The sequence below is a fragment of the Mobula hypostoma genome, chromosome 19 (genome assembly GCF_963921235.1).
Source record: "Mobula hypostoma chromosome 19, sMobHyp1.1, whole genome shotgun sequence".
Lineage (NCBI taxonomy): Eukaryota > Metazoa > Chordata > Chondrichthyes > Myliobatiformes > Myliobatidae > Mobula > Mobula hypostoma.
The window spans coordinates 15,928,706-15,941,719 of record NC_086115.1 but is presented as its reverse complement, the minus strand read 5'-3'; the positions used below and the strand labels follow the sequence as shown (position 1 = coordinate 15,941,719).

At 44.4% G+C, this 13,014-nt stretch overlaps 1 protein-coding gene across 1 annotated transcript in view; it reads left to right on the top strand.

Moving 5' to 3' along the window:
* fbxw4 (F-box and WD repeat domain containing 4) overlaps positions 1-13,014 on the top strand; it is a 170,676-nt gene that overhangs the window by 34,210 nt on the left and 123,452 nt on the right. The window contains exons 2-3 of the mRNA XM_063071423.1: positions 4,274-4,369; positions 10,317-10,502. Of these exons, the coding sequence (XP_062927493.1) occupies positions 4,274-4,369; positions 10,317-10,502 (282 nt within the window). The remainder of the gene's footprint in view (positions 1-4,273; positions 4,370-10,316; positions 10,503-13,014) is intronic.

Sequence of the window (13,014 nt, the reverse complement as noted above, 5' to 3'; positions counted from 1 at the left end):
CTCCAAAAAGAAATGAGTCAGCCTGCCCAACCTGTACCTATAACTTAAGTCCATAATGCTGGCAATGTTCCCATAAATATTTGTACGCTTTCCAGCTTAATGGGATCCTTCCTATAACAGGATAACAAAAACAATACACAAAACTCCAACTGTGGTCTCACCAACATTGTGTACAATGCAACATTATGTCCCAACTCTTGTGCTCAGAGCTCTGACTGACAAAGGCCAGCATGCCAGTTGCCTTCTTCACCACCTTGTGACATCACATTCAGTGAATTGTGTACCTGTACTCCCAGGGCCCTCTGTTCCACAACACTCCTCAGGGTGCTACCATTCACACTTTTTTAATCCCACCCTGGTTTGACTTCACATGGTAACTGTCCCCATCCACCTCCCACCATCACTGATCCATACCCTTTGTGATATTTGGTCGTTACTAAAATAATTCTGAGGTTTTGTCTCCACAACTGGACTTGCTCTTATATAGTTGCTGTGAATCAGCCAGTTCTTGCGTTGCCTTTTATGGTTTTGAACCTGCGCTTCCCTGCCTTGTCCGTGGATCAGTGTATCTCCCCCCTGTGAACTCTGACACAGTGCATTCCCGATCTCAGCCAAACTGTTTTGAAGAGAGTTTGGAGATTGTGTCTGGATGACGGAGACCTTGTACCAGGGAAGCACGAGTGATGACAGCAGGTGTTGCCCATAAATGCCCACTGTTTCCTTGCACTCCGTCAGATTTTTTTCCCTTTGCACTACACATGGGAATCTTAACATACTCCATTGCTTAAGCACTCTGCTTAGATGAATTAGCTCCAGGCATTTACAAGACTAAACAGGGTGGTCACAACACTGCTGACAGGGCAGGTGACATATGAGCAGACTCTCCACAGCTTTTGATCAATTTATATTTGAATCTGTGACCAAAATAAAAAGGTTTGGATTTTTGTAGCACCCTGTGGCACATCTCATTGCAATTAATAACCAGTCTATTGCTTTTGAAGTGCAGCCACAACTAGGGACTAACACTTTTTTCCCCATAGTATAGACCCAAGGTGAGTCATTAGCTCATGATAGTGAGATTGGGGAAGAAGTATTGACCAAAACACTCCAGCAAGTCTTTGCTCCACATCAAAACAAGGTCCATTTATACACTGTCTTTATTGTGGTAAATTATCCCAAGATAACTCTCAAAGATTAATCAGACACTAAATGACACTGTGTTGACATGTGGCCAAGTGGTTAAGGCGTCAGTCTAGTGATCTGAAGGTTGCTAGTTCGAGCCTCAGCTGAGGCAGCGTGTTGTGTCCTTGAGCAAGGCACTTAACCACACATTGCTCTGCGATGGCACCGGTGCCAAGCTGTATCGGCCCTAGTGCCCTTATGTTAGACAACATTGGTGGCGTGGAGAGGGGAGACTTGCAGCATGGGCAACTGTTGGTGTTCCATACAACCTTGCCCAGGCCTGAAGCCCTGGAAACCTTCCAAGGCGCAAATCCATGGTCTCACGAGACTAACGGATACCTATTTATTTAAATGACACTGAACCAAAAGAGACATAGAGCAGGAGTTGGCCATATAAACTGGTTGTGCTTACTCCACCATCTGCTAAGTCTGCGGCTCATCCAATCTTCACAACTGGCTGCCACAATTCTTTATTCTCCTGAAGCTCTCTCTGGCTTAGGATACTTATTAATTACTCAGTATCTTCATTTCCATAAGATGAAGGATCTTTTTAGACAATTGAGTTATTTTAAATCTGTGATCCATGATCTCTGAAATTGCCCTGATCTGAGATCACCAGGGATATACCCTGTCAGCATCTACCAAGTGAAGCCTCCTCAGAACCTTGTACATTTCAATGAAATTGTCTTGCAGTCTTATAAACTATAAGAGCATAGGTCCATCTGTGTAAACTTTCATCACAAGGCAAGGTGGATGAACAAGATGGTTGTATAAGGCACGAGCAGTACTCATTATTATGCAGTATTTACAGTGCTGTGCACACTTAAAAGAATTCTGTAAAGCAAGGATGCTTCCAAAAATATTGAAATGAAAGGTTTCTAAATATCAACAAATTTTCTATAAAGAGCAGAAAACAGTTTTTTTAAAAAGCCTAAATCAAATCAATATTTGGTGTGATCACCCTTTATCTTTTCACTTCTCCTAGGTACATTGTCATGCAGTTTTATAAGAAAATCAACTAGTTGGAGAACTTGCCACAGATCTTCTGCAGACTTTGGCTGTCTCACTTGCTTCTGTGTGCCTTTCCAAGTAATCCCAGACAGCCTCGATGATGTTGCAATCAGGGCTGTGTGGAGGCCATACCACGTGTTGCAGAACTTCTTCTTATTTTTGCTGAAGATAGTTCTCTATGACCTTAGCTGTGTGCTTGGGGGTCATTATCCTGCTGCACAATGAAGTTGGGACTGATCAGATGCCTCCGTAATGGTATTGTGTGATGGATGAGAATCTGCTTGCACTTCGCAGCATTGAGGATTCCGTTAACCTTGACCAGATCACCAATCCCAAACCTGCAAGAAACTTTCATGTTGCTTCATTGTTGGCTGCAGTGCCCTCCAGCTGTTCTACAGACACAAGCTGCCTCCTGTTTGAGCCAAATATTTTAAAGTTTGACTCGCCAGTCCAAAGCACTTGCTGCCATTGTTCAGCACCCTAGTCCATGTGTTTTTGTACGTAGCGGAGTCTCTTAGCATTGTTTCTGCTTCAGAGGAATAGCTTTGCAGCAACAACCTTTCCACCAAGCCCACTTCTGACAAGAATTTGCTGGTGTGTACAGGGGTGTTCTTGTGTTCCAGTGGTTTCTGTGAGATCAGAACTGAATCTGATTTAGAAGAGACATTAGTTTGATTTTTCTCTCATCTGCTGCATTCAGCTGCTGTTGACGACCACTGTGTTTCTGGTCTTCAAGCGTGCTCATTTCTTTGCCTTTCTTCAGAAGAGCTTGGACAGCACAGCTTGAAACTCCTGTCTGCTGTGAAATTTCTGCTTGGGAGGGACCTTGCCATTCTTGCTGTGGAGTAAGAATTGGTGATTTGGAGGTTAAACTGTCTAATCTGGCACACCTCACCCTTTAGTTTGGTTTTCCTTCACCCAGTTTGATTCCTTCTACACCAAGGTGATAGATAAGTAGAGAAAAGGTAAGAGGCCAGAGTGGGGAATAGAAAAAGAGGAAAGGGGAGGAAAATTACTGAAAGGAGAAATAGCTATTTGTGCTGTCAGGTTGGAGGCTACCCAGACAGAATATAAGATGTTGCTCCTTCACCTAATTACCTACCTACAGGAAAGATATCAATAAGGTTGAAAGAATGCAGATAGAATTTACAAGCATATTGCCAGGACTTGAGCACCTGAGTTATTGGCAAATGCTGAATCAGTTAGGATTTTATTCTCTAGAGTGTAGGGTACAGGTAGGGTTAATGCAAACAATCTTTTTTCACTGAGTTTGGGTGAGGCTAGAGCTGCAGGTCATGGGTTAAAAGTGAAAGGTGAACTGTTGAAGGAGAACATGACGGGGGGAGCTTCTTCACTTAGAGTGTGTGATGAGCTGCCAGTGGAAGTAGTGGATTTGGGTTTGGTTTCAAAACTTAAGAGAAATTTGGATAGATACATGGATAAGAGGGGTATGGAGGGCTGTGGTCTTGTATGCAGAAAGTTGGGACTAGGTAGTTTGGCATGGATTAGAGGGGCCAAAGAGCCTGTTTCTGTGCTCTTGTGTTCTGTGACTCTGTGGTACTTGCACTTTAGGAACTTGCTGTTGTTAAATAATGCCAAGTGCTTCTTAATCCCACGTTACTGCTAGGTTAATTTCACTCTATTTTAAGGAGTGAGACAAGATAGAGAGAATTAATTCTGTCAGTCTGGAATGGGTCAGAGCTGAATTCTAGGCAGTGAGTGAACAGCAATCATACTAGCTAAGCCTTGTTACATTTTGTGTGAATTCCTCCTACGTGGACTTCTTTAGCCTTTCTCTATTCCTTTTCTCTGCAGAGTTCTCTCTGCTAGTTCTGGGAGGTGATTGAAAATTGCTGGGAATTATTGTCAGTCTGCCATACAAAATTAGCAGCCCTTTCTCCAAGATGCTGGATATTTTCTTTTCTGTTTAAGGTTGCTAGCAGAAAAAGATGGGCAAAGAGTAAAACAAATTTGACATTGTCTGTTTTGGCACTGCTGCGGAAACTTGATTTCAGCCTCTGTATCACTGGCACACTAGTACAGTATGCATTCAGTTCTTTTCTGTGCTGTACTGTTTCAGGTTTCCCCATATAGCTCTGAAAGAGCGTGTGAAGGTCTCTCAGAACTGGAAGCATGGGAGGTGTCGTCAAGAGGTTACTCTAAGGTGGAAGTGCAAGTAAGTGGCAATTCTTTTCTGTTTATGGCCCCATTTCTTCCCAATATAATGTCATCTATTTTATCTGCCGAGGGAGTTTTCTGCCATCATCCTAGTACAATCCCTGTCAGGCCAGTGTCAGGTAGGCAGAGGAGGAGCTGAGCGCCATAATCAGCAGGCACACCCTGATGCCTTCCCTATCATTGTGGGGGATATCAATCGGGCCAGTTAGAAGATGTCTCTGGAAAAACTACCACCAGCCTATCGCCTGTGGAATCAAGGGAGCCAACACACTTGACCACTGTGTTATCACCATCAGGAATGTTTATCGTGCCATCCCACACCCACTCTTAGTAAAATTCAATCATCTGACTGTGTACCTGTACTCCTGGGCAGAGACTGGAAGACCACAGCACCGGTGGTAAGGGTCAAGGGGGCTGGAGGAGTGCTTACAGAACTGCTTTCAGTCAGCATCGATATTCAGCAATTCGGTTTCGAATCTGAATGAATATGCAACAGCTGTCAGCGACTTCATCGAGACTTGTGTGGATAAGTGGGCATACCCAAGCCAAAAGCCATGGGTGAACCAGGAGATTTGTAGTCTGCTGTGGCATTCCAAACCAGTGATCCAGTTACAGATGGAATCGGATGCATGTCTGCTGTGCCAGGGTTTGCAGGCCATTACATCCTACAAATCAAAACCTGATATTGTGAATGGCTTGTGATGCTTTATTTCCAGGTGAGCTCAGTAAAACTACACCTGTGCAAATCCTTGCAGCATCTGGTGACCCTGTGATTTCTGTGTCAGAGCCTGATGTCAGAACATCTTTCAAGAGGGTGAACCCTTGCAAATACCTGGACCCACTGCAGTTTGCCTATTGCCACAGTAACTCGACAGAGGATGCAATCTCACTGGGTCTCCACTAGGCCTTGGATCACTTGGACAATAGTTATACCAGCTATCAGACGGTTGTTTATTGATCACAGCTTGGCTTTCAACATAATCATACCCTCTGTTCTTATCAGTAAGCTCCAAAACCTGGGCCTTAGTACCTGCATCTTTTGATTTCTTCACAAAAGATCACAGCCTGTGCCGATCGGAAACAGTATCTGCTCTTCACTGACCATCAACACTGGTGCACCTCAAGATGTGTGCTTAGCCCATTGCTCTACTCTCTCTACGCTCACGACTGTGTGGCTAGGCACAGTTCAAACACCATCATAAATTTACTGATGATGTAACTTGTTGGTGGAATTTCAAATGGTGATGAGGGGGCGTATAGGAAGGAGGTTGATCATCTGCTTGAGTGTTGTGCAACAACAACCTTGCACTTCATGTCTGTAAGACCTAGGACTTGATTGTGGACTTCAGGAAGGGGAAGTCAAGGGAGTACACACCAGTTCTCATTGAGGGATCAGCAGTGGAAAGGGTGAGAGCTTTCAAATTCCTGGGTGTCAACATCTTTGAGGATCTGTCCTGGCCTCAGCATATTGATGAAGTTACAAAAAGGCACAACAGTGGCTATATTTCATTAGGAGTTTGAGAAGACGTGGTGTGTGATCAAGGCACTTGCAAATTACTACAGATGTACCATGGAGATCATTCTAACTGGTTGCATCACTGTCTGGTACGGAGTGGCCATTGCACAGAATTGGAAAATGGTGCAGAAAGTTATAAGCTCACCGAGCACCATCGTGGGTACTAGCCTCCCCAGCATCAAGGACACCTTCAAAAGGTGGTGCCTTTTAAAAAGGTTCATTTATTATCAAAGTATACAACTCTGAAATTCTTTTTCTGCAGGTAGCCATGAAACCAAGAAGGGAAAGAAAGGCAGCACAATCATCAACCCCCAAAATCCCCCTCCCCGCACAAAAATACAAACAAAAACTGAGCAGGCACGTCAACCCCCCAAATCCCCCTCCCCGCACAAAAATACAAACAAAAACTGAGCAGGCACGTCAACCCCCAAAATCCCTCCCCCCCCCCCCCACAAAAAAGGAACAAAATGGAATAGGCACATTAACCCCCAAAATAAGGTAAGAAAGATCGAGCAAGAAACACGAAATATTAAAAAGAACTATAAGACTCATTGGGGGGAGTCTATAGTCCAGGTCCACATTCAAATACAGAGTGGGCAACACCCTCTGGGCAGAGCGAATAAAAGGCAGGCAGCCTCTACACTCATCTCAATGCTTCAGTCTCTCTCGTTGCTTCAATCGGCGCACAATGGAAGGTTTAATTGGTGAAAATGGAGGTAAACATCGGCTGGCAACCCATCCCGCAGCCGCCCGTCATGAGGTTTGCGCACTCTGTGTCTGCCAGAACCTTCTTGGAGACTGCAAGTGCATCCATCATTAAGGACCCTCATCACCCAGGATATGCCCTCTTCTTATTGCTACCATCAAGGAGGAGGTACAGGAACCTGAAGATGCACACTCAATGTTTTAGGAACCGCTTATTTAATTTTAATTATATATACTTACTATAATTTATAATTTTAAAAAATCATAATGTATTGCAATGTACTGATGAAGCAAAACAACACATTTCACAACATATATCAGTGATATTAAACCTTGATTCTGATTTTGAAATAAGGAGCAAAATTGTCTCTACGCAGTCATATCAAACCCTTTCAGGACAGGTGTGGAATCAATGAGCCCAGCCTAGGTTGAGAGAAAGATGGTGAGAATGTTAAAAACAGGAAGAAATAAAACAACAGAGAAGTAAATTAATAAAATTGGTTTATTATTGTCACACGTGCCAAGGTACACTTAAAAACGTGTCTTGCACATCATTCATATAAATCATTTCATTACAACAGTGGCATTAAGATTATACAAGGTAAAGCAATAACTGTGCAGAATAAAGTGTTATAGTGCAGGTAGATAATGGGGTGTAGGAGTATAATGGGATAGGTTGTGAAGTCAAGAGTCTATCTTACCATACTAGGGGATCATTCAATAGTCTTATAACATTAGAGTAGAAGCTGTCTTTCAACTTGGTGGTATATGCTTTTGGGCTTTTCCATCTTCTCCCCAATAGGGAGGGAGAAGAGGGGGTGACCAGGATGGGTGGGATCTTTGATTATGCTGGCTGCTTTACTGAGGCAGACAGAAGTGTAGACAGAGTCCATTGGGGGGGGGGGGGGAGGCTGGTTTTCATGAAGTGCTGGGTTTGTCCACGTCTCTCTGCAGTTTCTTATATTTCATTTTCAGTTTCAGTAGAGTTTCCTTAAGTATATAAAAGGGAAGAGAGCGGTTCCAATGACCAAAAGCACCTCAAGAATGAGGCTATGGCAATAGTTATGGGAGCAAGGAAATGGAAGAGGAGTTAAACAGATATTTTGGAACATTTTTTTGCAGTAGAGGATGTATAGAGTATACATCCATTTATACTGAATGATACTGGTGGGGAATTAGAAATATCATCACCATTACTAGAAAATTAGTTTTTAGGTAGACTAATTGGAATAAAGACTGAGAATTTCCCTGACCTGATGACTTACATTCAGGGAACCTTTGAACCTTTTTAAGGCATCACCTGTTGAAGGTGTCCTCGATGCTGGGGAGGCTAGTACCCATGATGGTGCTGGCTGAGCCACCCCCTCCCCACGCCATCGGTCTTGCAGGACTCTGCATTACCAATGGCCAACTGGAATCCCTGGGAAACCATGGAAGACAATCAATTGTACCATTTGTTGGACAGCGCCTTCCTGTAGCAGGCGGCAACGAAATCCAAAACAAGTCCACCTCCATTGCTATTGAGCAACCTGCTAGTGGGGTAGACCTTCAGAACTTGATGATCTTTATAACCAGGAGTGTCTAACAAAGTCTTAACAGATTTGCCCCACACGTTTTCCACCAGGAAGCAATGTTGCTTTTGCTTGATTACTTTACAACTTTCCTAATTTCCTAAAAGTGACTGCCGTCACTCCTTTATAAACCAATTTAATTATCGTCCAACAAGAGATGTTAGGCTAATCAGCTGAGAGTTACCTGCTTTTTGAATAGGGCTATCACATTAACAGTTTTCCAATCCTGTGGCATTTCTCCAGAACTGAAGAGTTTTCAGAAGATTACAGCTTTGTATCCACTCTCCCATTAGCCAACCTTTTCAGGTTTGTGAACCAGAGAAAATTTGCAGAGGTTGGAAATCAAAGCAATGCACACAAAATGTTGGCGGAACTCGGGTAAAGCAGCTTCTGTGGCTAAGAGTAAATAGTCGATGTTCTGGGCCGAGATCCTTCATCAGGACTGGAAAACAGTATGAGAAGCTTCACCAGAGTGAGTGTTTGGATCTCCAGTTGGGGTAATCAGGGGAGTAAAGGAAGACCAGCAAATAGATAATACTACACTAATCTCATTTTCCCGTAAAATGTGTGCTTGGTTGCAGAAGCCTTTTTGGGTTCAAACAGAGGCATAATTGTTCATCCTTTACAGCTATTTTATGATCACAAGACATTCCTGGATATTAAGATCATCAAGTTCTGCAGGTCTACAAAGAAGTTGCTAGATAGCGATGGAGGTGGATTGTTTCAGACTTTGTTGCCGCCTGCTACAGGAAGGCGCTGTCCAACAAATGGTGCAAATGATTGTCTTCCATGGTTCCCAGTGATTCCAGTTGGACATTGGTAATGCAGAGTCCTGCGAGACCGATGTGTGGGCTAGGCTCTGATGCCAGCCAGTGGAGAAGACACCAGAGGTGATGTGGTGTGGTGGCACCCATTCTGGTCTCTCCCATCAGTGCTGTCTCTAGGGTTCGCTCAGTGCAAGATAATCAGGATTGTGTTCATCTGTGGCTGCACATGGGCATGATGATCGGACTGTGGCAGGCTCGTTCTTGCTGACGACCTCCCATGCACGCACCATCAGTCAACAGGACATGATACTGGGACTTGCACTATATTACTTTTTTTGCGACTGTGTGCTTGCTGCTATCAAATTATAAGTGCCTTGTGTTGTGTATGACTGTTGGTACTGTGTTTTGCACCTTGGCCCTGGAAAGCACTGTTTTGTTTGGCTGTATTCGAGTATTCGTATATGGTTGAATGACAATTAAACAAACTTTTTCTTAAGTCCTCATTATTATTAACTCTCCAGATTCTATAGTCACCAATGTATGTGACCAATTAGCTTAGTAACTTGCTCAGTTTTGGGTGGTGCAGTATCCCAGAGGGAAATGCATACAATCTGGGAGAATGGGAGAAGTCCATGGGAACAGCTTTGGAGCGTGGTAGCACCCAGGCCATGGAGCTGTGGAAATGTAGCTCTACCAGTTGTGTTACTGTGTCACCTTCATGGTTTTAAATACACAACAAGCCAGTTCATCCTTTAGTTGTTCAGTACCATTAATACTCAAATCACATTGAGTTCTTGATATGCCAGCTAATATTTATGGTTGTGTAATTATGGATTGCTATGTAGCAAAGCTATGGTGGAACAGCTTTGTTCATAGATTAAGTTATTGGAACAGAATTGAGCTATCAAGCCCATCTAGTCTGACCCGTCATTTAATCATGGCTGACTTATTATCCCTCTCAACCCAATTCACCTGTCTTATCCCCATAAAGTTTAATGCCAAGAGCCTATCTTGCTTCATTGAAACATGGGGAAAGGTTCCCTAGTTGTGTTGTCATGAGGGGGCACTACACAGGATCGAAAAAAAAGCTGCAGAAAGTTATAAACTCAGCCAGCTCCATCATGGGCAATAGCCTTTCTAGCATTGAAGACGCCTTCAAAAGGCAATTCCTCAAAAAGGTGGCATCCATCATTAAGGACCCCCATTATCTAGGACATGCCCTCCTTTCATTGCTACCATCAAGGAAGTGGTACAAGAGCCAGAAGACACAAGCTCAACTTTTTAGAGACAGCTTCTTCCCCTCCATTATCGATTTCTGAATGCACAATGAACCCATGAACATGTGAAACTGATTCTGACCTGATCTATCTTTTAATTTGTCTTTAGTTTGTTACCTTGGTTACAACTGGACAAACAATGGCTCTATCTCTCCCAAGCGTCTGACATCCGAGCCTATCCCTTGAGTCGGAACGCTATTGGTCTGCATCGACACCCTGCTGCTGTGTACACTGGTCACCAGGATGATGTCTGCCGATTTGTCATCAATGAACCACATGTTGTCAGTGGTGGAGGGTAAGAAATCCGGATTATTAAGTCGCCTTAGGCAGTCCTTTGCAGTGGATAATTATCTAGTTTGTTGGCTTCTGATATGGCATGGAACACAGATTTTGCTACAGGTGGGCCAGGAAGTGCCCATACGGCTAGATGGGTAGGTGGTTTGGCTGTATTGCAGTTTTCCTACTCTTTATCCTTGGCCAGAAATATTCATGGATGTTAATTTTATTAATTTTTTTTTGGCCAAGGAGGCCTTTAGAACATCCCTGAAACATTGTCTCTAGCCTCCTGGAACTCCCAAAGTTCAAAGTAAATTTATTATCAAAGGTCGTGTTTATCTCCATATGCTACCCTGAGATTCATTTTCTTGCAGGCATTCACAGTAGAACAAATAAGTACAACAGAATAATGAAAAACTACACAGAAAGACTGACAAACAACCAATGTGCAAAAGAAGACAAACTCTGCAAATGCAGAAGAAAATTATAGTCAATAAATAATTCTGCGAACATGAGTTCTAGTGTCCTTGAAGTGAGACCATGGGGTTTAATGCCATTATGAAAATCAGTTTTCTGGGCCGGCTGGTGGCACAATGACATCAGTGCCGGACTCTGGAATGGAGGTTCCCGGGTTCAAACCCAGCCGGGTCTGCTCCCGAGTACGCTTTCCATCCATGCTAGGTTGAGTGTCGAGATCGTAACTCGACCTTGTAAAATAAAGGGGAAAATACTGCGAAATGTCTGTGTGAGGAGAGGCACTCCACACAGTCAGTCTCAGTGTGTGTGTGTCTCTCTCTCTCTCTCTCTCCTCTCCTCTCCTCTCCTCTCCTCTCCTCTCTCTCTCTCTCTCTCTCTCTCTCCTCTCTCTCCTCTCTCTCCTCTCTCTCCTCTCTCTCTCTCCTCTCTCTCTCTCCTCTCTCTCCTCTCTCTCTCTCCTCTCTCTCCTCTCTCTCCTCTCTCTCCTCTCTCTCCTCTCTCTCCTCTCTCTCTCTCCTCTCTCTCCTCTCTCTCCTCTCTCTCCTCTCTCTCCTCTCTCTCCTCTCTCTCCTCTCTCTCCTCTCTCTCCTCTCTCTCCTCTCTCTCCTCTCTCTCCTCTCTCTCCTCTCTCTCCTCTCTCTCCTCTCTCTCCTCTCTCTCCTCTCTCTCCTCTCTCTCCTCTCTCTCCTCTCTCTCCTCTCTCTCCTCTCTCTCCTCTCTCTCCTCTCTCTCCTCTCTCTCCTCTCTCTCCTCTCTCTCCTCTCTCTCCTCTCTCTCCTCTCTCTCCTCTCTCTCCTCTCTCTCTCTCTCTCTCCTCTCTCTCCTCTCTCTCTCTCTCTCTCCTCTCTCTCCTCTCTCTCCTCTCTCTCCTCTCTCTCCTCTCTCTCCTCTCTCTCCTCTCTCTCCTCTCTCTCCTCTCTCTCCTCTCTCTCCTCTCTCTCCTCTCTCTCTCTCTCCTCTCTCTCCTCTCTCTCTCTCTCTCCTCTCTCTCCTCTCTCTCCTCTCTCTCCTCTCTCTCCTCTCTCTCCTCTCTCTCCTCTCTCTCCTCTCTCTCTCTCTCTCCTCTCTCTCCTCTCTCTCCTCTCTCTCCTCTCTCTCCTCTCTCTCCTCTCTCTCCTCTCTCTCCTCTCTCTCCTCTCTCTCCTCTCTCTCCTCTCTCTCCTCTCTCTCCTCTCTCTCCTCTCTCTCCTCTCTCTCCTCTCTCTCCTCTCTCTCCTCTCTCTCCTCTCTCTCTCCCCACCCCCCACGCGCGCCTTGTAAAGGCATGAAAAAGACATCATCCTGCCAACATTGCACATGCACACACCAAACAAAATAAATGAATCAGTTTTTTGGGAATCTGGTATCAGGCATGCAGATGATGTGGCCACCTTGTGAAGCCGTTCAAGCCATATCAGAGCTTCAGCATTAGCCTGGGAGAGCCACTGGTGGTTTGCTTATCTTGGCAATGCATGCACATTTGTGGAAATGTAGCAGCATGGATTGGCAAGACGGGCAAACCAAAGTCATTGCTTTCTAATTGTGGAGGTAATCAACATTGCCTTCTGATTTTGGAGGTGAGGTATAATTTCTTTTTGGTTGAAGTTGGAATGATAATGCAACTTTGCTTGACTCCAACTTGCACTGAGATCAAGGCTTTCATGGCATCACCAAACTGATATGGGACCACCCAGATTTGAGAAGGGTTATCCACAAATCCTCTCAGTTCACAAAGTGAAACATTCTTGTGAGGGCAAGAAATCCTCTGCATTGTGGTTGATGCTGCTACCTGGATTTTTCTTGGAGTTGGTAGGCCATGAAAATCATGTCTATTAAATGTCTTGATGGCACCTGCTACGTAACTCGGTTAGGAGCTGCAGCCACTGGGAGGAGGCATAGAGAAATGGGGTAGTACAATAGTGTAGCAGTTAGTGTAACGCTATCACAGTACCAGCAATCTGGGTTCAGTTCCTTTGTTGCCAGGAGGCTGCATGGGAGCATAACACTATTACAGCACAAGTGACCAGGGTTCAATTCCCGCTGGTGTCTGAAAGGAGCTTGCATGTTTTGCCCAT